This window comes from Narcine bancroftii, chromosome 9 (assembly GCF_036971445.1).
Source record: "Narcine bancroftii isolate sNarBan1 chromosome 9, sNarBan1.hap1, whole genome shotgun sequence".
NCBI classification, from domain to species: domain Eukaryota; kingdom Metazoa; phylum Chordata; class Chondrichthyes; order Torpediniformes; family Narcinidae; genus Narcine; species Narcine bancroftii.
Genome location: NC_091477.1, coordinates 39001681 through 39028881, shown reverse-complemented (window position 1 = coordinate 39028881; position 27201 = coordinate 39001681). Strand labels below are relative to the sequence as shown.

General features: G+C 39.1%; 1 protein-coding gene across 1 annotated transcript in view; it reads left to right on the top strand.

The window, feature by feature from the left end:
* Positions 1-15575, top strand: part of LOC138742886 (neuronal vesicle trafficking-associated protein 2-like) — an 86699-nt gene extending 71124 nt beyond the window's left edge. Inside the window, exon 4 of the mRNA XM_069897789.1 lies at positions 14379-15575. Coding sequence (XP_069753890.1) covers positions 14379-14582 — 204 coding nt within the window. The 3' untranslated portion in view covers positions 14583-15575. The remainder of the gene's footprint in view (positions 1-14378) is intronic.
* Positions 15576-27201: the final 11626 nt, after the last annotated feature.

The following is a 27201-nucleotide window of genomic DNA, read 5'->3' as shown; positions in this document are numbered from 1 at the left end:
AAGAGAATAGAGAATCTGCTGTTTTAGGACTGAGTGGAAGATAGAACATGGAAAAGTAGAGTGCAGGAACAGGCCCTTTGCCGCATTATGTCTGTGCTGTCTATGATCCATCTGCCAGACCTTGGTCTACAACCTCTCCATTCCCTGGTGATTCATCTGTCAAAGAGGAAGTAAAATAGCTACTGCAACAGTTGAGAAAACTCACTGATTTTTCTCCCCTCGAGGTTGAAATGTAAGTACTCCTGTCCAGTTGAGAGAAATGAGAGATGCTGAGGAGGATGTTGTCTAACACAGCAGCCTATTTCATGTCAAAGTTGTGGCAATGGCTTTGAGTAAAATGGCTAAGAAGGAGGTTGAGGAACAAAAGCATTGCATTTCAGTGAGAGAGGAGAAAGTTAAGAAGAACTTGAGAGGCAATCTTTTCTCTCAGATGGTGTATCATCTCTGGAATGAGCAGTCGGAGGAAGCTATCAAATACAATTATGGTCTTCAAAAGACATTTGATTAGAAGTATGCATAGAATGGTTTTGAAGGATCTGGACCCAAAGCAGGCAAATGGTACCAATCAAGAATGCTAATTTGGCCGGCGTGGTTGAGTTGAGGTGAAGGGCCTGTTGTTTGCTATTAAAGACAAATGTTCCATGTTGGCCGATGGAAGCATTTTTGTTGTTTAGATTGAGAATGCATCCTGGCATGGGGAATTATTAAGCCCTGTAGTTGTAGAAGTCTGGTAACTTGAAGAAATATGTTGGCTTTTTCAATAATTAGATGTCGCAGTGTTCGCATGTTTTCTCCTGAATTTTGATTCTATCAGTATCAAAACTCTATCTGCAACTGAATGCTGCAATTTTCCCCTCATCTGTGCATTTTATAGATCTGAGCTCTTGACATGAAATACTTTCCATGAGTGATGCTGAATTAGGATGGAGCATTGGGCATAAAATAGGTGGTGGAGGGAGGTTGATGGAATAACACTTGATTCTTCCTTTTTTCTTTTTTAAATAATTTTTAATTGATAAGCAATACAGTACAATGAAGAAAAGGGAACAAACCTTTTATATGTGTACATATTAAAATTTCAAATAGTATAAACTTGGTCTCCCCTCCACTGCAATGGGTGAATAAAAACATAAAATGTATTATATAAAAAAACCTCACCAAACCTACTCTAATTTAAAAAAATAACAAAAACAGCTGAGCAGCTTAACCTGAGGGTTACATATATTTTGTAGTTTTTAGTTCCTACATAAATCAAAAAAACAAAGGTATCTCATCTGACAGAGTAAATACATCTAATCACATTAGAAATATTTACATCATATGAAAAGGAAACATAAAAGGTCAAATTTCACTGATTATCTAATTTTTTTTCTAGATTTAGACAAGACATAATATGAGGAAACCATTGAAACACTGTTGGAGGTCTAGAGTCTTTCCATTTGAATAGGATGGGTCTTCTAGCCCACAGTGTAGAAAAGGTCACAACCCCTTGAACAGGTACAGAAAAACTCCCTATGTCTGGGTGAATAACCCCAAAAAGAGTGGTTACTGGATTGAGTCATAGCTCCACCTGGAGTATAGTTGAAAAGATATTAAAAATTTCTTTCCAATAGTTTTCTAAGAATGAAAAAGACCAAAACATATGTGTCAATGTAGCAATTTCAGATTTGCATCTGTCACAAATAGGGTTAATATTAGAAAAAAATACTAGTCAATTTATATTTGGAAATCACTTTGAATTGGATTAATGAATGTTGGGCACATATTGAAGATATATTTACCAGTTTAAAAGTCATTTCCCATAGATCTTTTGATAAAGGTCTTGCAAGTTTCAATTCCCAAGCCTTTTTAATCTTATCATAAAGTATTGGATGTAATTTTAATAATCTTTCATATATAATTCCAATGAATTCTTTGAGAAGTATTCAATTGAAAAATATTATCAACTAAATCTAGTGGATATAAAAATGAAAAATCCAGTAATATGGTATTTAAGAAATTTCTAATCTGTAAATATCTAAAAATAAATGAGTATTTGGTAAGTCATATTTACTTGCCAGTTGTTCAAAAGACATTAAACAACCTTCCTTAATGGATGATCCAATTTATCAGAATAAAAAATCCAAAAAATTAGATCATGAATATTAGTCCAATAATAAAATCTAAAATTAGGTAAGGCCATACATCCATCTTTTTGGTTCAGCCTTCTGTATTTGGCATGCAAAGGGATTTGTAGTGTTTTCTTCAACCAAGTATGAAATTCTAGTGAAATCATGGAACAGCGCTACTGCAATTGAAGCAGAATTGTACTTTACGCTGTCATAAATTTCTACCACAGTTTGACAAGTTTAGTCCATTCCATCCTGGAAATTTCCAGACTTCCCATTCGTCAGTGCCAAACTTACAAAATTAGAGGTCCTTAAGTACAAATTAAGTACACCCACACTAAACTAGGTTACTTATTAAAAGATGTAAAGGTACAATTAGAAGCTTTGTCACGCTGACATCTAACAATAGAATCACACCACAATTTAGGCATTGTTAGTTATCGACACCTCAGCTGTCTTACACTTGGGTGTCACATTGCTTTATACATGTGAAGAAATGATTAACAGCTGCATCTGAAGAATACATTAATATAAAGTAAGCCAAAGCATACTTCAAAACTAGATTATGACATGGGGAAGAACTTTTTTGAATATTTTATTTAAACATTTAAACCACAGAAAATCACATACATTTCAAATCTTTAAGTCAATTTCAAATATGCATGGTATATGAAAAGAAAAAAAAACCTTACCCACGCCTCCCCCCTCTAAACCCCATAAAGAAAGGAAAGAAAGAAAGATAGGACTAGAGATTGTCAGCAGGATAACTTCCAGTATTTAACACCATCCAATAAGCGAGACCACCAAGAGTGAGAAAAATGTCAGGATTTCAATTAAATGTTCATACCCATACTTTGTAAATATGGACATATTTCTTAAATTGTATGCAATTTTCTCAAGTGATATGTAACTCCGAACTGTCACTTGCCATCTCTCCATTCCTAAATCCATGTCTGATTTCCAAGTTATAGCAATGCATTTCCTACATTTGATACATAGCCAATTGATACATTTGATACATAGCCAATTTTAATTTGGGCCTGATTCCTTTAATATTACCTACTAGAAATAGCATTGGATCCTGTGGGAATACAACTCCAAGGGGAAAATCTTTCTGTATAAAATTCAGGGAGATCAGTTATGTCTCTAATGTAATTCATTGCATATGAATGTATAATTATAGATGATGCCACCGGTAGTCAGAGAGGGAGTAATTTTAGGCTGGTGGTTGATATGCCAGTCAAAGAGATTGCTTTGCCTTGGATGGTGCTGAATTTCTTAAGTTATTCAGCTACATTAATCCATACCAATGGACAGTGTTCCATCACATTTACTGAATTGTGGCTTACAAATGTTGGAAAAGTTTTCTTACTCAGAGTCACTTTTAGTAGGATAGCTAGGCTCTAACTTGCTGTTGTATCCACAATATTTATTCCACCAAACATTTTTCAAATAATTGAAAAGCTCAGACTGTAATAGTTGTGATCATGTCGTTCAAGGTGAAATATTTAAACTCTGTTGTTGTACAGGACTTCTGTGGCCTGACTCCTACTTGCCCCTGATCAAACAAAGTTAAATGTTATTAGTCTTGATGCATGTGAGGATGAATTGTTCCATTTGTTGAGTAGTTGTGCAATCATTGGCGAACACACCCATTTCTGACCTTCTGATGAGAGGAATGGTGAGTATTTGAAGCTGCTAGGCCAGAATGATAGATTTTCAACAGCCCAGCCATCTTCCTATGTGTGAGGTATGACTCCAACCATTGGCCTGTTTCCTCATTGATTCCCAGATCAACTGCCTTGATGTCAAAGGCAATCACTTGACTCATTTCTGGAATTCTGCTCATTGACCCATGTTGGACAATGACTGTAATGAATATTTTATTTATAAATGTAAACCACACAAAATCACATACATTACAAATCTTTAAGTCAATTTCAAATATGCATGGTATATGAAAAAAATAGTGATGGCAGGAATCTGGGTATCAATATATTATTGGAGAATAGTACCACTTGAGAATGTTATTGATAATGACTCCAATTGGTTTGCAGATGAATGGAAGTAGATTGATTTGGTTGTAAGTAGCTGGATTGGATTTGTGCTCCCCTTTGTTTACAAGGCAATCTGGACACTTTTCCAAAGTGTATGGTATGGAAGATGTTCATATTGTAACTGTGCCTGAACATCTTGGCTAGAGGTGCAGCATTCAATGGTGCAGGCCTTCAGAACTAAAGCCAAAGTGTTATTTAGCCTTTGCTGTTTCTTGAGAGCAGGACACGTGATTAGCACAGCACTATTACTGATTTGAATCTGGCATTATCTGTAAGGAGTTTATACATGCTTACTGCATAGGTTTCCTCTGGGTGCTCCAGTTTCCATCCACATTCCAAAGATGTATGGGGTTTATTGGTGGGTGCATTTAGGTGGTGCAGGCTCATGGGCCAGAAAGGCCTGTCACCCTGCTATATCTCAAAATTAAAATTACAAATTAAAATAGCAGAAGGCCAGTATTAGAGATGTAGGGGATTCAAGGAGAAAGCAGAGCAGGATCATCCTCTTGGCACTTATGGCTGAACATGGTTGTGAATACTTTAGCCCTTTATTTGTCACTCATGTAGTTGGCCCTACTATAATCGAGGATGGGAACATTTTAGGAACCTCTGCCCTCCATCAATTTGTGAATCGTTCACCACAGTTATGACAAAATATGGCTGGACCTTAGATATCTGATCTGACCCTTTGATTCTGATATTGCTATGCTCTGCCTGGTTTTGCTGTTCAATGCATTTGTAATCCTGTATCCCTGTTTCATCAGGTTGGCTAATACTACTGGTATGTCTTTCCTCGTGTGATCCCCTGGCTTGATTGTCAATGGTAGAACAAGATATAAATTGGGCTATGAGCATCCAGATCCTGGTGGTGTATGTCTGGTGTTGCTGATGGGACGTGGCACCTTGCAGGGACCACATTTTAAGCTTTGTTTATCTCCTTTAGCATTATTGCAGTAGTGTACAATATGATGTCCTCTGTAAAGATGGAATTTTGTCTCCTTAAGGGTTGTGCAATGATCACTTCTACCACTGGTGTAATGGAGAGGTGCAGTAGGTAATTTGTGGAGGGTGATATTTATCCCTTGTTCTGATTCCACTCACTCCTGCCACAGACTAGTCTAGCGAGTACGTTCTTCAGGACTCAGGACGCTTGGTCACTAATGGTGCCACTAAGCCATTTGTGGTGATGGATATTGAAAACTTCTCTTGAAGAGTACATTTGCTTCTGGTGCTTTCAAATGGAAGATGGAAGAAAAAAAATGTGGATAATTATAGGAGGGAGGAAAAGGATGACCTATATTGGTGGAGGAAGCTGTGCACCTCAGGAATTTCCATATTAATCTCATATGGGTATTTCTTTTGATTTGCCGGGAACACTTTTCAATTACATCTTCGAGTCATTCAGCCAGGATTCTTGCCTTCTGGAGTCCTCATCCACCAAGCAAAGGAATGTCCAAATGAGAGTAATGAAGGAAGTCCTGTGGTACACAGCCTCTAACACATTGAGCTCAGCTCATTTTGTTCCTCCCCTGACCACTGTCCCATTTTACCAATTGTCTATGATCCAAACTATAACTCTGTCTCCAAATCATAACCAAGTCACTTACACACTACCACACTCACACCACCAACCCCAACATCACTACACCCCCCCCCCCCACCACCCCCACACACTTGTTGTTATACTCGTATTGTACTGACTTTATACTTTGTTTTCTATGGTTCAACTGCAAATCAATTTGCCCTGCAGTTTTAGTTTTCTTAAGGGACTTTTCCAATATGCTTTGCAAACTTTTGAATATAATTGGAGAACAGTGTGTGTGTGTGTGTGTGTGTGTGTGTGTGTGTGTGTGTGTGTGTGTGTGTGTGTGTGTGTGTGTGTGTGTGTGTGTGTGTGTGTCTTGCTGCAACTGGAGTCAGGTGTAAAACTATGCACTGAACTTTGGGCAGGTATATTGGAAACAGACAGTTTTCAGGTTTGCTCTGATCATGCAAGAAGTTCAGATTTATTGTCTGAGTAATACATGACATCACATACAACCCTGAGATTCCTTTTTTCTGCAGACACGGCAGAATTACCACTAATTGGTAGTGCAATTATAAACGGTACAAAGCGTAAAAAAAATAAAGAACTGAAAAACAGGTAAGGAATGTAAACAAACTGTGCAATACAGAGAGAACAAAAAGAAAATCAATAAAGTTCACAAGAGTCCTTAAATGTGTCTCTGATTGAGTTTGTTGTTGAGGAGTCTGATGGTGGAGGGGTAGCAGTTGTTCCTCAACCTGGTGGTGTGATTCTTGTGGCACCTACACCTCTTTCCTGATGGCAACAGCAAGGACAGAGCATGTACTGGGTGGTGTGGGTCTTTGATGATTGCTGCTGCCCTCTGTTCCCTGTAGATACATTTAATAGTGGGGAGGGTTTTGCCTGTGATGTTCTGGCCTATGTCCACTACCTTTTTGGAAGGCTTTTCACTCAGAGGCATTGGTGTTCCCATCCCAGACCGTGATGCAGCAGGTCAGCACACTTTCTTCCAGAACTCCGTAGAAATTTGCCAGGGTTTCAGGTGTCATACCAAACCTCCACAAACTCCTGAGGAAGCAGAGGCGCTGACATGCTTTCTTCACGATGCCATTGGTGTGTTGGGTCCAGGAAATATCATCCGAGGTAGTGACTCCCAAAAATCTAAACATGGTCACCCTCTCTACCTCTGATTTCCTCGAATGATCACTGGATTGTAAACCTCTAGTTTCCTTTTCTGAAGTCTACAAACAGCTCCTTAGTTTTGGTGACATTGAGTCCAAGGGCCAAAGTGTTGTTATGAAATAGCTACATTAAATTAGTGGAACCTATTAAATATTGGGCACAAAACAAATTAAATCATTTTACAAATGATTTTTATTTGCATCTAAACATAAATGTAAAAGATTTGATGTATTTTGATTTGTTAGTCTAATATAGTTGATTTAGTGTAGTATAATTGAACAAGGTTTGCAGATTTCCAACTTGCTGATTATAAACTAAACATGATTTTTAATTCAATGGCTCACCTCTTGCTGATTCTGAGCAATTATATGCTACATTTCCCATATGTGTAATCATATTTGATACTTGTTGATTTTACATCATTGAATTATGCCACTTCAAATTAAACTGGGTTGAAGTTTCTGCTGTGTTATTTAGCTGAGTGAAATGATGTTGTCGCAATAATAGCCATAGGGAATAGATTGAAAGAATGGGAAAAATACTGGGTGCGTTTCATGCAATGAGCATAGTAATATTTATGTAAGGTGGGAATTAGTACTATGTATTGGTATTTACCAAGGTGAAGGTCACGGACATTGAAAGAGCGTAATGTGGAGAATACGTGTGTATTTTAGGGCATTTTTGGGGGTATTAAGGTAGACAACTTCCCTGGTCCTGATGAGATATATCCATATTATTGTAAGAGGAAAGTGAAGAAATAGCAGAGGCCTTGAAAAAGATCTTTGCATCCTCACTAGTGACAGGAGAAGTCCTCTGGTACAGAAGAGAGGCTCGTATTATACTTCAAAAAGATGAAAAAAAGGTTACTTAAGGAAGAAATTGGCCAATAAGCCTCACTTAACTTGATTCACTTAATAGTGACATTGGAGTTCACTGAACTAGAGACCTATTGTGGATACTCAACATCTCCTCGCTTGTCAGGAAGACACAACAGTGACTGCATTCCTGAGAAGACTGAAGTGGGTAAGGCTACCGGCCACCATTATGTCAATCTAATACAGGAGCTCTAGCAAGAGTGTCCTGGTTGGATGCATCACAGTGTGATACAGTTGCTGCAGAGCCATGGATCTGGGATCAATCCAAAGGACCACAAGAGTGGCAGAGAGGATAAATGGAGTCGCCTTCCCCCATATCAACATGATCTACCGGGATCATTGTCTGAAGAGGGCACGCAAAATCATTGAGGTCTCCTTCCACCTTGGACACAGCATTTTAAAGCTATCCTGTCAGGAAAGAGATGCAGGAGTATCAGAGCCAGCACCACCAAGTTGAGGAACAGCTTCTTCTCACGGGCAGTGAGAATGGTGAACGACCAAAGGAACTGTTCACACTAACCATCCGAGATTCTCATATTCATGAAACAATATACAGTATATTTGACCTGCTTGTGTTGTGTTTGGTTGTATGGCTGTGTGTTTTGCACCGAGGACCAGAGAACACTGTTTCATCGGCTTGTACTTGTACAAACACATGACAATAAACTTGACATTAATGGGAGGGAAACTATTGAAAAGGATTCTTAGGGATAGGATTCATGGATATTTGGAAAGGCAAGATCCGATTCAGAACAGTCAGTGTGACTTTGTAAAGGGCAAGTCACGACTTCCCAATTTGATTGAGTTTTTTTTTGATGACAAATATGGTTGATGAGGGTAGGGCAGAGGGTGCTGTATGTGTTATGGAATGAAGGGCCTGTTCTTCTGCTGTACCTTTCCATCATCTACAGCAACAATTAGTCAACCAAGTTGCACAAACTTTCTATTCCCCTATAAAATTAATTGACAGGACATGGTCAGGATGGCCTCTTTGCAGAATAGAGGTTGTACCTCTCTTATCTAGCACTCTGTGGTCTGCTGCTGTTAGTACAAATTTCTTACAGGCAGCGCAGGACTCAAACCTTGGTCCCACTCGCTGGCGCTGTAAAGCCATTGCACTAACCACCACGCAAATTGTGAAGCCCCACAGTATTATTTCCTGTTTTAAGCTTTATTCTACCTTTGATATGTTTACATAGTGGGGTTCCCTTAGGGGGTCAAATTTCTGTTTTTCTGTGGTCCAGCAATGTCCAGGTCCTAATATCACTAGATTAAAGATGTACAATCTGTACTAACAACTATTATCTGCCAAATTCTTCTTTCTTCTTTGGCTTGGCTTCGCGGACGAAGATTTATGGAGGGGGTAAAATTATGCCAAATTATGAAAAAAGAAAACCACGTTGGATAAAACCACATGCGATTACAGGGCTACAGTGGTCTTTTTGTTGCATAACTATATGGTGAACAGTGAAACTAGATTTTATAAATCTGCTCATTTCCATGCAAGTACAAAAAAGAGAGCTTGAAAGCTGTTAAAATGTTGTAAAATCTTAAAAGATTTATCCTACTGCCCTAACCTCTCATTCACTAGGAAATAGTTCAAGTAAAGTAGATGAGTACATTTAAATCCATACTGCTGGTCAGTAATGAACAGTAGTATATAGGAATAAGGAGTAAATTGATCATACCTCAAGCCTATTCTGCCATTTAATTAGATGATGTCTATTCTTTGTCCTTAACTCCTTTTTCCACCTTGATCCACATTACCCTTGATTCTCCTATAGTCTCCTTGAATATACATCACAAATATTTGTGATGACTCAGGTAGGTTTAATTGCTTCATTGGTGCAGGTATAAGTGAGCTAGGCTCGCTTCTAAGCTTTTGATCACCTTTGGAATCTGTAGTTGCTATTTTTCAACGTGAGGACCAGAGTTGTGCCAATTAAAGTCAAAGAATCTATTATGAGGCTTAAAATCAAGAATAAAACAGTAAGAGACATCACCTTAACCTTAGGATTACCAAAATCAACAGTTTAGAACATTATTAAAAAGAAAGAACGCACTGGTGAGCTCTGTAATTGCAAAGGACTTGTAGGCCAAGGAAGACCTCCACTGCCGATGACAGAAGAATGCTCAAACGCCTGTCTGACAGATGAGAAACACTCTTCAGGAGGCAGGTTTGGATGCATCAATGACTACTGTCTGCCGAAGTCTTCATGAATAGAAATACAGAGGCTACACGACGAGATGCAAGCCAGAAGCAGGATGGCCAGATTATTGTTTGCCAAAAAGTATTTCAGAGCATGCAGAATTCAGGAAAAAAAGATCTTGAGGACAGACGAGACCAAGATTAACCTGTATCAAAGTGTTGGAAAGAGCAAAATATGGAAGCATAAAGGAACCACCTCATCTGTGAAACATGGTGGTGGGGGTAGTAATGGTACAGGCACTCTTATCTTCATTGATGATATTACTTTGATGACAGTAAAAAAACAAATTCTGAGGTATATAGGAGGCCACAAGACATTTTCATCAAAATCCCTGATATAGATAACCAGAAGTACTACCTGACAAAGGGCCCAGGCCCAAAAGATTGGACACTCTATATAGTGACCTGCTGAGTTTCTCCAGCATGTTTGTGTACTGTACTCTCTGGTAACTGACCAACAACAGATGTTCACCTCATGGCCTGTAGTTCCCAAGCTTATTGAAAGGAGGCAAAATATTTGTCACCATCTAGTTTTCTGGCACCTCACTTGTTCTTAATGATGACTCAATTTTCAGCCAGGGCAACTACAATTTCTTCCCTCTTTCCACAATATCCTTGGATATCTCTGACCATGCCTAGGAGACTTGTCTATTTTGTACGCATTAGGGCTTTCAGTATCTCCTCAACCATAATATTAACTCTTCTCAAGGCACAACCATTGATTGCTCAAGTTCCACAGTCCTTGTGTCTTTCTCCATAGTAGAACAGAGAAGTACTTATTAAGGACTATACCGACCTCCTGTGGCTCCACAGATTTGACTGCATTGATTCATGAGGGGTTCCAAATTTTTTGATAGTTACCCCTCTCCCTTTATGTAATTACAAAATCACTTGGGATTATCCTTGATGCTATCTGCCAGAGCTATCTCTTGTCCTGCTTTTGCCTTCCTGATTTCCTTTTATAGCTTACTCCTCAGTTCCTGAAACTCTTCTGGGTATGCACTTGATCCCAGTTTCTTATACCTGCTGCCCAATGCCTCTTCATTTCTCTTAACCACAGCCTGAATTTCTCTCATCCTCCAAGCTTCCCTATATTCACATGTGTGACCTTTTACTCTAACAGGAACATGCACATCCTGGACTCTTGTCAGCATAATTCTAAAGATGCATCCCATTTTCCTGACCTTCTTCCTATAAACAACCTGTTCCAATTAATTAGTTCTTGATTTGTACTTTCAAAGTTGATCTTACCTCAATTCCGAATTTTAACTCATCGTCTCCCCCGTCTCTCTCTGTAACATTCTTAAACCTTATAGATCCATGGTCACTGAACCCTAAAGAATCATCCACAAACAATTCATCCACTTGCCCTTTCCAATTCCCCAAGACTAGATCAAGTGTGGTCCTCTGTCATGTGGAACCTTTTACATATTGCTTTCCTGAATTCATTTGACAAATTCTAACCCTTTTGCATTACGAGTTTCTTGGTCAATACTTGGCAGCAACCTCCTAGCATCGTAATAGGGCCTTCCTGTTTATGAGCCCGTGCCATCCAAATACATCGATTAATCTGAAACCCCTGATCATTTTTGGAAGGTTGGAGGAAACCATAACACTCACAGGAAACCCACACAGACACAATGAGAAAATATACAAACTCCTTACAAACAGCAGACAGCATCAGATTCAAACCTAGGTTAAAAGTGCTTTAATTGTTTTAAAATGTCGGCATACAGCACGGTAACAGGTCATTTCAGCCCAGAAACACATGCTGTCCAATTAACCCACAACCATTGGTATGTTTAAAACCGTGGGAGGTAACTGGAGCATCCAGGATAAACCCACGCAGACATAGAGAAAATGTACCAACTCCTTATAGACAGCGCGGGATTCGAACCCCAGTCCTGATCGCTGGAACTGTAATGGCTGTGCTGCTAATTCCTATTGGGCACCTAAAGAACACACCCAACAAGGTCATCATGTCTTTCTTCTTCCTCATCTGCACTCGTATAGCTTCGCTAGCTGACCCATCTCTAATGTCACCTCTGGCCATTGCCGTGAAATCCTCCTTAACCAACACCCACTGTCTCCTGAAGAATGTTTCTGATCTGTTGGACATGTATTTGGGGATTTTTCTTCATTATGATCAGAATTCTTCTGTCATCATTAGTGGAATTGCAGTCCCTTTGCGATGACTGAGCTCACCAGTACACTATTTCTTTTTTTTTATTTTTTATTTTTTATTTTTTTCACACCATAAATCACATTAGCCATGATACACACTTTTTCTTTTTCACACATATACAGTGACTTTTTCTCCCCCCCCTCCCTCCTCCCAAGCCACCCCCCCACCCCCCCCCCCCCATCCATTTTAGGTATACAATCTAGGTTACATTAAACCAGTCAGACAATGTTGTCATTCAACAAAAATACACCAGAAATTCTACTGAGTCCATTCTTTTCTTTCCTTCTCCTTCCATCAACTTAGGTAATGATTGTCCCCGGTAGGTTTTCGCTATTGTATTTAATGTAAGGCTCCCATATTTGTTCGAATATTTCAATATTATTTCTTAAACTATATGTAATTTTTTCTAATGGAATACATTTATTCATTTCTATATACCATTGTTGTATTTTCAGATTATCTTCCAATTTCCAGGTTGACATAATACATTTTTTTGCTATGGCTAGAGCTATCTTAACAAATCTTTTTTGTGCATCCTCCAAATCAATTCCAAATTCTTTGTTTTTTATGTTACTTAGGAGAAAGATCTCTGGATTCTTTGGTATATTGTTTTCTGTTATTTTATTTAATATCTGATTGAGATCTTCCCAAAATTTTTCTACTTTCTCACATGTCCAGATTTCTTGATGTTCCAAACTGTTGATTTTGGTAATCCTAAGGTTTAGGCAATGTCTTCTCCTGTTTTAGTCTTGTTTTACAGCTTCATAATGTCTTAATTGACTTTCACTAGCTCAATGGCAACTACAGATTCCAAAGGCGGCATGTGGCTTGTGTTACGAACCCAGAGGACCCCAAAACCCAGCAGCAATAGAAATTCACCAAGACACATGGTTACTTAAACAAAAGTTGCTTTTAATTTTCTTTAAATATAAAACAGGATCAAACTTTAACTTATTACTATTAACTTAACCCCCTTCTAATTCTAAGTGCATACGTATGTAATGTATATCTAATTTCAGAAAAGTTATTTGATTTGCAGTCCAATCTCACTTCTCATTCCTCCATGTTCACTGGTTGCAGGCAATTATACTGTGCACAGAATTTAACACTTATGAATTTCACCAGGCTTTGGTGCTTGAAAAGTAAATGGTTACCACTCAGGAAGGTTCTTGTCGGTTTTCCGAGAGAGATTTGATGCTTGTTGGATACTCACAATTGATTCCTTCCAATCCACCACTTCAGTGTCTTGCAGAAGAAACTTGCCCCATCAGGGTTTTCCAGATGATAACCCCTTTCTTTCAGGTCACCACAGAGTTCCTTTTTGTTTCTCCTATTTCAAGTGAAACATAATGCAGCCAGTCCTCTTCTCTTGTATGGAGTATAAGGGCTTTGACCAGGCTGAACTAAGAACTCACAATCCATCTTCAAAATGGTTTTTTACACAAGCTTGCCAGCTTGTCATGTTCCAGTCCCTGCTGCTGAACTGTAGAATGGAATTCTCTCTCTCTTCCCCTCTCCCATGAACCTCTTAGAAAAGCCAACTGCACTCAGACAGACTGCTGCTCCAGACTTAATTTTCTGAGCTTGTTCATCTGTTGTTTTCCAAAACAATAATTCATTACTTCACAGCCTGTCCAATTAACACCTACTTGTGAAGTCCTTATAGGCATTCTTCAAAGTTTTTGCAAAGGCATCTGGAGCCTGGACTGTCTGGCTTGAGTAAAGCTCTGGCATTTTAAATGAGATCGGTTTTGAAATATTTACATGTGACCTTCACTGAAAAAACCTCCCACAATTTATCTCTTTTAAACTTATCTATATACAATATAAAATAATCTGTCACACCCCTTACTGTGCTGCATGTCAATTTTTTTAAATTAAAAAGAAAGCTTAGAAGCAAGCCCAACTCTCTTATATCTGCACTAATGAAGCAATTAAACATACCTGATTACTCACAAACACCTGTGAAGCCAAGTGTCCCAAACATATGGTGCCCTGAAATGAGGGGACTATGTATAACGAGTTCAAACCAAAATGTATGCAAACAATCTTGAATAAAATCTGTTATGTGCACTTTAATTATATGTGAATTGATTGATTACAAATTTAAATCTATGGATCAAGTAATAAATAAAGGATAAAAGTGTCTTTGTCCCAAACGTTATGGAGGGCCCTGTATATGTTTTTCAAATAAGATGAAACAAGAAATGTTAATGATATCCTTTTCCTTCTGGCAGCATAAACGCTGTATACCAGCATCTCTTGAAGCCTACTACTCAGCACAAGACTCTACTTCCCGAGGGCGATTCTACACAGTCATCAGCCACTACAGCCTGGCTAAACAAACCACCTCTCGATCAGTTTCTCCATGGCTGCCTGCTGCATCAGCTGAGAAACCTGCAGAACATGATACAAAATCCTCCACCAGTGATAGTCACTGAACAACTTCCTCGGTGGTGATGTTTTTTTAAAACATAAAACCAAGTGAAATGTGTTAAGGTTGCCAATTATGAGGCTGTTGCAGTTCCAGAAAGCAGTATTTGGAACATTAACAATTGTTGTTTCTTTTGTTCCTTGTCTTTGTTGATTTGTAATTGATTATAAAGTTCTTTTGTACAAAGGCATGCTTGGTGTTGCTACAGTTCATATTATAAGCTCATTTTTAAATAGGTAACTTGAAGAAACATCTTGTCAATAACTTATTGTTTGATTGAATTTCAATAATAATCTCACCAACTGTCCAGTGGGCCTCTACCCTGAACATTTAGGCAGTGTGCACTTAATCATTCTTTGGAATAGAGCATCTCCCGCATGAACAGTTTATGTGCATGAAATTTTGCACGTTTAGCTGACGTGCACACTTATAATCATATGATGTTTTCACCTTCGTGGCTGCACTTTTCTAGAAGTAAACCAGATAAGATAAGCTTATGTAACACAGCCTTTGGTTGAAGAGCAATTGGTAACATATATTTCTCCTTCACCTGCAGGTGCTTGGGTGTTCTACAGTTCCTGCATTCTGTAACAATGCTAATGCTTGGAAAAAGATAAAGTGATTAACTGTTGTACATATGAATCCTTAATATTAAGGGATGCAGTATGGGGATTTAAGCATTAGATTTCACATGAATTATCAAATTTGTAGCTGAAGCTTGGTAGAGAATTGTAATTAGTATTTAACACAAGTGCAGTATCATATTTCTCACGTTTACACATGTAATATTTCATTGTCAAGTGTTGATTTTCAGCTAATGTAAAAAAGGAATAATTTATAATTCCTTGTGGTGTATTTTTGTCACTATCTAGCAGAAACGAAAGTATTTTTGGTTGTGTTTCTTGGGATTTTTTTTTTCCGATGAAGAAATAAAGCTAGATGTGTCTGACATTTTCAATCTTTTTCTGTTGGATTTTCTGCTGTTCACAAATAAAAACAAATTGAGCAAATATTTTATCATGCGCTTTTTATCAATTCTAATTTCACTGAGTTATTGTGCATTTGTGTAGTGGCATTTATACCCTCCCTAACTACAGTTATACCATTGATTTAAATTCCCTTCCATCAAACCCTGTTTGGGGAGGAAACAGGATATTACAGTAGTATCAAAGAATAAAGAGACATAAAATGCAATTGATTTGGCTTAACATTTCTATTGGTTTGTTTCTGGTGTTAGAATAGCAATTCAAGCTTCCTTGATGAAGTCTTCACAAATCCTTTCAGCTGCTCTTTCTTGCTAAAAGTGCCAAGGGCAAGAGAATAATCAAATTGATTTAACCCCCAATGGAGGACATACCTGTTTCCTGACTCTGAGAAGACAAAACGCAGCATTTGCAATCCAACCACAGTTCTCACTTGAGTGCCTATCTAGTTTCTTGTGGAAAGCCTTGATAAGTTCTGTTTCCATTACCCTTACAAGCAGTAACTTTCAAATAATAAATACTCACTGTATTTAAAAATAAAGTTTTTGTTACCTCCTGGATTTGTTTTTGTCCAGAATGTTAAATTTGTGATTCTCTGGTCCACCGTCAAAAGGTATAAATAAATCCATCAATTTACTCTATCTAAACCAGTTGTGATCTTTCAATCACCCAATTAAATTTCCTCTGAACTCACTTTGGTCCCTAAAGAATAAATTTTAGTCTGCTTCCTCTTTATGTTAGATGTTAGAAATGGATGCAATACTCCAAATACAATCAAACCAATACAGGTTAAACAATAATTCTCTTGTATTGTACACTTACCTCTGTTTATGAATCTCAGGATACTAAATGCTTTACTCATAACTTTCAATATCAGCTTCCATTTTCAAAGATTCATGCACATACATACCTCAGGCCCCAAGCTGCTGTGTTATGTTAGTTTATATTGGAGCAGACCATTGCCAAGCTGTTTGTTCCAGCTATCGTACTGCTTGGACTTGATCCTGAGCACTGCAGCATGGTTGAGTGCAGCACAGACTATCTCAGGGCAGGGATTCTGCTGTGCTCACAAAATGGATTTGGCAATTGGCAATTCCTCTTTCCCAAGCACATAACTGTAGATGGAGCTCTTAAATATCAGTCAATGTATAAAAATTAATGTTAAAACTTTTCTTGCATTTAACACAAAGCAGATTTAGTCACACGAACATCAAAACTAACCAAAACAAACTGCTTATCTTTCATTCAGCAGATGAGGTCTCCCATTCATTATTTGAGGACTACTATTAGTGTTCAAACTGGGACAGGTTTAATCAACTGGCTTTCCCCAACCTGTGAGATGAGAGATGTTGTTGAATAAGAAAATCTGGAGATGCTGGTGTCGAGTACAATACAGGAGCGCACAGGTATGATGAGAGGTACAGAATTGTATGCTGGCTTACTGGACTCATTGAGGAGCCTATTGAAGAGGCAGGTGTTGGCAGGGCAGAGAATGTCGTTGCTGTAGTGATCCTCCTGACCACTAGAGGGAGCCTGTTGCAGCTCTGGTATACAAGACAGATGCATCTGCATGGTCCTGAGTGAATTATTTAGCTCATAAAGTAGTTGTTTTAAAATAACCCTTTATTACAATTTAAAAAAAATCACATGGTACCAGGAGTGAGAATCAGTCGATATAGCAGCAGACAAATTGAATGTGTGAAGGCTAATATTTGGACTTGAAAGGTGAGCCATGAGTGGAGGTTGTTCAAAAAAAGATTCATGTTGTACCTGCAAGCCATTGGACTCGATAGCAAACCTGATGCAACCATGGCAGGACCTCAAGCACTAGAGGTTTTCAATACATTAGTTTTTATAGAGGTAAAAGACCATGGCAAATTTGACAAGGTTATGGAGATGTTTGATGAACACTGTTCAAAAAAGAAAAATTAAACATTCAAGAGGTACATGGTTTGCTTGTGAATGCAGCTTCAGGAAAAGAGCTTTGATACTTTTATTAACGGACTTGAAATTAAAAGCAAGAGCATGCAATTTTGGTTTGCTGCAAGATTCAATGATCCATGATCAAATTGTGTTTGGGATTATTGATAAGAAATTGAGAGAGGTTGCTGTAAGAGACAGCTTACCTTAGCTGGAGCAGTGAAGATTTTTCCACTCTGCAGCATGTGAAAAAGTTCAGTGCGAGTGCAAAAGCCAGTGAAAATGAAGGCATAGCCACAGTGTCGGGAAAAACAAAAAATGAGATGAGGAAACAACGAAAAGATGGAAAGACATTCAAGTGCAAATGATGTGGTATTAACAAACACTAAAATGATGCCGAGTCTATGGAAAAGTCTGTAATGAGTGCAAAGGGCAGAATTATTTTGCAAAGCAATATTTTTCCAAAGAGAAATAAACAGAAATGAAATTGTACACACTTTCGAATAAATTTCTCTCAGTGATACATTCTTCATTAGCATGGTAGTGCATAAAGATTCTAAACTACCGACACTGCCAAGCATGAACAAAGTTGAGCAGGACTAGTAGACTGTGTTATGACATACAAATGGAACAAAGATTCCTTTCAAGCTGAACGCAGGGACAAAAATCAATTTGATCTATGAGCGCAACATAAGGGCAATGAAGATAAAGGTGTACATCCATGCAAATTCTGTACAATGGACAGAGCATCAACACAAAAGCTACATTTAAGCTTAAGGTGAAAATAAAAGGTAAGGAGCACCACCTCAGGTTCACAGAATTCCCAGATGGACATGAATCACTGCTGGGTGACAAAGCATTTGAAAACTTAAGCCTAGTCAAGAGGGTGTACCACATTTACAGCGCCAATGCATGGAACAGCATTATAGAAATAATGGTAGACATCTTCCGGACTTCTTGAAGGGGGTTTGGATTTCTACCGTTCACCTATAAGATACAGTTAAAAGGGGACCCACAGCCAGTAGTGCATACTCCGAGGCAGGTTCCAGCACCACTAAAAGAAAAGCTCAAGCAGGAACTCAACTGAATGACATCACTTAGGGTCATAAAGAAAGTGGAGGAGCCCACAGAATGGGAGAATTTTATGATGTCTGTCAAAAAGAACAGTGACCTGTGTGTACATGGACCCAAAAGACTTGAATGCCAATATGAAGAGGGAACATTATCAGATTCCAACCACAATTACAAGTGAAATGGCTGGTGCAAAGTTTTTCCACTAAATTGGATGCATCCCAGGGCTTTTGGTAAATAAAACCTCATGATTCTAGCACAAACTACTAAACATTGAATACACCATTTGGCCAATACTCTTGTCTGAGGATGCCTTTTGGAATTTACTCAACTCTGGAAGTGTTCCACAGGACAATGGAACAGATCATAGAAGGCATGAATGGGGTAAGTGTGTACGTGGATCCTACGGGGATCCACATAAAAACAACACAACAAGAGGTTTGTCAAAGTGCTACTACGAATCCAGAAATATAGATTGAAGCTAAATAGAAAAATGTCCGTTTGTTGTGAAGGATATCACCTTTCTGGGAGATAAACTGTCAGAGGTAGGTGTGGAGCCAGACAACAGCAAGGTGAAAGCAATTTTAGAGATGCCCAGACCCATTGACAAACAAAGTGTATTGAGAATGCTGGGAATGATCAATTCCATTGGTAAATTCATACCAAATCTGTCTTCCAATCAATGCACCTAAGGAAGTTGTTTCATGACAAATATGAATTTAAGTGGACAGCCAACCATGAGGAAGAACGGGGACGAATGAAGACCATTCTAACTACAGAAACAGTACTTTTGACATTCTTTGATACATCCAGAAGGGCAAAAATATCTACAGGTGCTTCAGAAGATGGTATGGATGCACCTATCAGGCTTCAGGCTCTGGGAGAAGATTGGAGGCCAGTTGCATATGCATCAAGGACGATGACAACATCTGACTGTTGATATGCACAGATTGAGAAAGAGTGTCTAGGCCTTGCCTATGGATTCAAGAAATTCCATAGTTATGGTGTATGGTCGACCAACATTCCTGACAGAGACAGACCACAAGCCATTAATAGCGATTAATAAACAAAAACTCACTGAAATGTCACTGAGAATCAAAAGACTGATGATGAAGCTACAATGTTAGGACTTTGAAATGGAGTACACACCAGGGAAATTATTATATTAGCTGATGTGTTATCCAGGGCAATGGAGAAGAGTGAAGCACACAATGAGAGTTCCACAGAGACAGATAAGAGTCTCCTCGTGAACCTGATCATTGAATATTTTCCTGTATCTGGCACGAAATCGAAGCAGATATCAGCTGAAACAGAAAAAGACACAGTTCTACAGAAGGTCATCAAGAATCTGAATGAAGGATGGCTTAGAGGTGAATGTCAGCCATTCAATATCAGAGCTGAGCTGAGTCTTGTCAATGGGCTTCTACTCAGACAGAGTAGAATTGTCATTCCTCAATGAGAGAGATGCTGTATAGGGTGCATGAGGGGTACCTTGGAATGGGAAAATGCAAGAGGAAGGCCAGAACTACTGTTTGTTGGCCAAGGATAAATGCTGACATTGACAGGATGGTTTCACACTGTGAGACTTGTTTGAAACATCACACAAAGCAGGCAAAGGAATCCATGATAATAACTGATGTAGCAGCAGAACCATGGCAGAAAGTTGGGACTGATTTGTTCCATATGGATGGAAAAATTAATTGCTGGTTATTAGATTATCTATTGAACTATCCTGAGATTGTGCTGCTTCCTAACATGTCTGCTGCTTGTGTGATCAAATATATGAAAATGATCTTTGCAAGACATGGAATTCCTCAAATTGTCTACAGTGACAATGAATCATGCTACAGCTGTAGAGATTTCAGAACTTTGCAGAAGAGTATGATTTTCAATATGTGACTTCAAGTCCTCTGCATCCACAAATGGTAGAGAAAGGAGTTCACCAAAATAGTTGCTCAAGAAAGCACAAGATAGTGGTTCAGATCCATATCTAGCTCTATTGAGTTACTGAGCTTTGCCACTTGAACATGGCATGTCACCCGCTAAGTTTCTGATGGCACGTAGACTACACACCACACTTCCCTACTCTGCAGACCAAAACAAGAACAGAGATGTTGATGCTGAATGGAAAGAAAAGTGTTTCCAATGGAGACAAAAGCAAACTGTGATGATTCAGCAAGAAGCTTAGAGCCACCGACCAGCACAACATGGCCCAGTGAAACCCAGAGATTTCAACATTTGGGACAAGAAGGCCACTACTCTGGAGGAAGTAAATCCAAGGTCCTACATGGTCAGAACAGAGGATGGTCAAATACTGAGGAGGAATTGAAAGAGCCTGCTGAAAATGCAAGAGACACTGGAGGAGCTTACAAATGCAGAAGATCCAGCCTACACAGCAACAGAGGAGGCACCATACGTGCCGACAATAGTAGACCAGCAGAACTGACAGAAGCACCTGTGTTAAGATCCACACGCATTATCAAAGCACCTGACAGACTGAATCTCTAAAAGATAAAGAACTGCACACTTCAAAAGTTTGTGTTGCTGATGTTTGTGTTTAGGTTTGTGTTAACTTTAAATTGAAATGAATACTGTATTAGTGCGTCATGTTGTTAGATTAAACATCTCAAAGAAAGGGGATGTAATGATAGAGTGCTAGTGATCCTCCTGACCACCAGATGGAGTCAGAAACTAGTTTATTGCAGCTTGGGGATTCAAGATGGATGCATCCACGTGGTTCTGAGTGAGTACATTAGCTAATAAAGTATATTTGTTTTAAAAGAACCTAAGTTCCTTTATTACAATAAAAGAAACATCACAGTTGCCATCTAGGCCTATATAGGTGCTAGGCATGGAGATATGTGTGGTGATACTTGGGTACATAAGGGTACAAGAGGTAATGATGAGGAAGAGGATTTCCCCTCTCATTCTTTCTGCATAAATGTTTCACTTTACATTAAATGCTGGCTTGCGTCAACTCAGGTTATCCATATCCTTTTTTGCTTTTCGTTTTCTAATTTTTGTGTCACTTTATGTTTGGAAGAGTATCAGGTTCAGTGGGTTCACAGAGAGACAAGTCTGGACACATGTGTTACAACACAAGTAACTTTAATGAAGTCAAAAGGGAGAATGTCAAACAATACTCAATTACTATAATACTAAATTACTATATAGACATTCACATTGGACCCTGTTACCAGTGGCCACCTATATTCTATACAGTCAGACACGTATACACACGTACACACACTGTACAGACAGGGACTTTCACACGCACTCCCGGTTCCCTGTACCATTAGGGAAGCAATGATCTATCACAGTGCAGGTGCTCCTTAACTTACGATGGATTTTTGATCTGGCAGATCCATTGTAAGTGAGTAAAATCTTAAGTTGAAAAAGAATACCGACCTACAATTTTTTATAATTAAATTTTGAATACCTTTATTCCACACTGTATGTATGATACTCTTGTGCAACCCTGCCATCTCCCAGCATCGTGAGAGAGTAGCTTACCGCATATTACAAACCTGAGAACAGATTGGAATTCAAAATTGAAAGTATAGATTCAAACCATCATAACTTTGAAAAATCATAAGTTGGACTATCATAAGTAGGGGCTCACCTGTATTATGGTTCTGCTTAAGTGTAGTGCAGACCTTATCTGCAATACTTCCAGCGATGTTCACAGTAGTGACCTGGTACAGAGCGATGTCTGGGGCTTGAACCATGAGGCAGAGAGGAAGAATGTTCTATGCATCGATGTTTTACACAGTTCTGATCTGGACGTACAGCCAATAATGACTCTAGGTAATTTAAACAAGCCAACGGCAAGGTGTGCACTAATGGCTGGGAGGTGATGTGACTTCCAAATAAGTTTCAGATGGGGAGGACACGTGACCAACCACAATCCACAATGTTCCAGACAGGCAGAGAGGCAACGTGTTTTTCCACAATCTAGGTATAACAACTTAGAATTTTTTTAAAATTGCCTTGCATGCATAATCTAAATAATTAATAGTAGCACACTATTGTTTATCATTTTGCAGTCTGAAATACAGCTGTTAACCATAACTCTACTTTCTGCCTTTTAGCCATTCTACAGCATGTACTATTTTAACAGTGTACTAAAAATTGTTAAGCACATGGTGAAATTATGGATGTACAATTCAATCATTTAAATACTAAAATATAAATAAAACAGCTAAACAAAACCAGAATGTGGTCTGTATTTTCTAGAAGTGTATTCCAAGTTTATTTCTCTACATACCTGTATGTGTAAGAAACGGAGAATATTTTGCCATTTCTATTCAATTTCTTTGACCCATGGTGTTCAGACCAGATTCAATCATTGTGTAAAAAACAGAATGCTGGAAAAAAATCAGCAGGTCAAACTGTGTCCTTTATATAGCAAAGGTAAAGATACATAACCAATGTTTTAGGCATGAGCCCTTTATCAAGGCATGGAAAAATGTTGGCAGATGCCCAAATAATCATTATGTGTCTGCTTTCAGAATTTTTTTTTCCATTTTGACTGACAAATTTCATATCTACCCCAAACAGTGCTCTCATTTGGACCCGAATTATAACATTCATCATGTGAACAATGTCTTCACCCTTTCCTCTGTGGGGAGTTGCAAGATGTTAAACAGTGAAAAAAAAAGGTTTTCTGATAAGAAGAATTACTCCAATTGGTAGTGCAGCCCGAATCCAAAAAATGTATAATCGTTAACATTTTCTTTTATTACAGTGACTTTCATTAAGTGGGCATCTCTCTGCCTCGACCACTATGTTTAGACCCAGTTTTCGTTAACAACTCAAATTTCACACTGGGAACAGTGTAAGAGTCACAAGAAACAAGCATTGTATAAATATCTAGTGGTAGCAGAGATGAAAGTAAGTCAAATGTGGGCTGGTCTGCTGTACTGGTAAGTGGTCAATCCAATCAGTATGAATGAGGTAAACTGGCCGAGTTAGTGATAAGACTGTCCTGATAAAAAATTTACATTACTTTCACCCCAAGTGGTCAATTGGTTATGCATGTTTGCTGTTTTCTCACGGTCCATAAATGTACAGGGTTTTGTAGGTGTATTTGAGAGGCACGGACTCATGGTCAGGGAGCCCTGTTACCATTCAGTTCTGTCCTCTGTGTGATGTCTGCATGTTCTTTCTGAGACTACATTCCAGTTTCAGTTTCCTCCCAAATCTCAAAGACCTTCTGTCATTTCCCCACTCCTTTCCCTGTGACCTCTCTCTGCCCACACAACTACACTAGGGTCAATTAACCTACCAGAAGGTCTTTGCTGGACATACGTGGTGGTGAGGTCGTTGAGGTCGTCGCGCTGTCAATGGGTGTCCAGGCCCGCAGCCGCACTGGAAGAGGAGCCACTGCATTAGGGGAGGAAGAGAGCTCAATGTTACTGGAATTAACACAGGAAGAAATGGGGACTGAGACCAGAGAAGGTAGGCCTCAAGGGCAAGTGATGGAACCTGGTCTGGATTTTGTGTTTACAATATTGGAAGGGATTGCTTATCAAATGGAAAACATGTCAATGCAGATGTCTACTCAGATAAACCAAGGATTTATGGAAGTAAAAACTAAAATGAATAATATGTGTGAAGAGATGACTTCTATGAAGAAAGATATGACTGTAGTTAAAAGTGATGTTAGTAGATGTATAAAAACAGTAGATACTGTACAGGATAATTTTTTAAAAATTGAAGAAGCTTTTTTTGAATGTAAGAATCAAGTAGAGCGTAATAGAGAAAGAATGGAAAAAGTGGAGGACTTTTTCGTGGTCTGGGGGATTCAGAAGAAGGAATTACTGAAAGATTGATTCATTAGAAAATCAAGGTCGAAGAAATAATGTAAAAATAGTAGGTCTCCCAGAAAATATGGAAGGTTCAGATCCGGTAAAAAAATTTAAGAAATGGATTTTTGAGGTACTGGGCAAGGAATTTTTTCTGGATGGTCTAGAGTTGGATCGAGCGCCAATGAAATACAGTCAGCACTCAGACCTGACATTGTACCAGTAAACCAGCCAATGAAATACAGTCAGACCTGACATTGTACCAGTAAACCAGCCAATGAAATACAGTCAGACCTGACATTGTACCAGTAAACCAGCCAATGAAATACAGTCAGACCTGACATTGTACCAGTAAACCAGCCAATGAAATACAGTCAGACCTGACATTGTACCAGTAAACCAGCCAATGAAATAGTCAGACCTGACATTGTACCAGTAAACCAGCCAATGAAATACAGTCAGCATTGACCAGAAGTTAAAAATGAAACATGCAATTAAAACAAACAACAAACTCTTCTACAAAGAACTGTTAAAAGTACTGATGTTACAATGTGAGGGCAGGACCACTCAGGGTCGTAATTCAGGGTTCAACATTGTCACAGCTTTGTAAAAAAGGTTCTTCTTGAGCCCACTGGTGCGTGATCGAAGGCTCCTGTAGGGATGGGAGAAGAGTGAATAGTCCATGATTTGGTGTGATGCATATTTGATGATGTTTCTCACCCTGTCCAGACATTGTTCCCTATAGATGTTCTCAATGGTAGGCAATTGGATTCCAATAATCCATTGTGCAGTTTTCACTATTTGCTGGAGTGCCTTGCGATCTTGTGCAATACAATTCCTAAACCACGCCAAAATACCATATGTTAGCTCACTCATCTATAGAAATCCAACCGTATCCTGGGACAGGGGGGCATCTCCCTCAAGTCCCTCAAAAAATAAAGATGCTGTTGTGCCTTTTTAATCAGAATTGAAAAATTCAAGGACCAAAAGAGATCTTCAAAGATATGAATGCCAAGGAATTTAAAGCTTGGTGAATACTCCACCACCACTCCACTGGTGTAAATTGGGATGCGAGTTTGGTTTCTGGCATGCCTGAAGTCCACGATGACTTCCTTGGTCTTCTGAGTATTGAATGTCAAGTTGTTATTGGCACACCACAAGGCCAGCTGCTAAACTTCATCTCTATAGGCCATTTCATCGTCCCTTTTAATCAGAACTTGATTATTAAATTTGTACTACACATAGGAAAGTAGTCAGAGGTAAAGAGGGAGTACAAATGGGGGCTCAACACACAACCCAGGGACACCCTGGTGTTCAAGGTAAGAATGGAAGAGAAAATATTGCCCATCTTAACAAATTGAGGTCTGTTAGTTAGGAAGTCCAAAATCCAATTTCAAAGGGATGGGCTGATACCATGCAGATAAAGTTGGATGATCAGCTTAGAGGGGACAACATTGTTGAAAGATGAGCTATAGTTGATGAATAGCATTCTAACATCGGAGTCAGAGCTGTCCAAATGAGTCAAAGCAGGGTGAAGTACTGTTGAAAAGGCATCCTCTGTTGACCTGTTAGCACAGTAGGTGAATTGATGAGGAGATGTTCTTGACAATTTGCATTGATTGGGGTCTGGATGTGATGATCCAATTACACAGTGGGTTACTGAGTTCCTGATCTTGGAGTTTGCAGATTAGTTTTGAGGGGATAAAGGTGTTGAATGCTGAACTATAGTCAATGAAGAGCATCCTGAAGTATGCATCTTTGATGTCCAGGAGTTCCAGGGATTTGCATAGAGCCAGTGAGATAGCATTTGCTGCAGATCTGTTGTTGCAGTAGGCAAATTGTAATGGATTCACGTCACTGCACAAACAGGAGCCGATATGCTTTAACACCAGCCTGATGAGGCTCAGTTCCGCCCTGCTCCAGCTCCCTCAACAGCCCCTAAGGCTAGAGCTGGATGAGGTCCTCACCCGGGAAGAGACATATAAGGCAATTGAACAATTGAAAAGTCGCAAAGAAGCAGGTATGGATGGAATCCCCCCAGAGGTCTGGAAGGCTGGCGGCAAAACTCTGCATGCCAAACTGCATGAGTTTTTCAAGCTTTGCTGGGACCAAGGAAAACTGCCTCAGGACCTTTGTGATGCCATCATCATCACCCTGTACAAAAACAAAGGCGAGAAATCAGACTGCTCAAACTACAGGGGAATCATGCTGCTCTCCATTGCAGGCAAAATCTTCGCTAGGATTCTCCTAAATAGAATAATACCTAGTGTCGCCGAGAATGTTCTCCCAGAATCACAGTGCAGCTTTCGCGCAAACAGAGGAACTACTGACATGGTCTTTGCCCTCAGACAGCTCCAAGAAAAGTGCAGAGAACAAAACAAAGGACTCTACATCACCTTTGTTGACCTCACCAAAGCCTTCGACACCGTGAGCAGGAAAGGGCTTTGGCAAATACTAGAGTGCCTTGGATGCCCCCCAAAGTTCCTCAACATGGTTATCCAACTGCACGAAAACCAACAAGGTCGGGTCAGATACAGCAATGAGCTCTCTGAACCCTTCTCCATTAAAAATGGCATAAAGCAAGGCTGCGTTCTCGCACCAACCCTCTTTTCAATCTTCTTCAGCATGATGCTGAACCAAGCCATGAAAGATCTCAACAATGAAGATGCTGTTTACATCCGGATGGCAGTCTCTTCAATCTGAGGCACCTGCAAGCTCACACCAAGACACAAGAGCAACTTGTCCCTGAACTACTCTTTGCAGACGATGCCACTTTAGTTGCCCATTCAGAGTCAGCTCTTCAGCGCTTGACGTCCTGTTTTGCGGAAACTGCCAAAATGTTTGG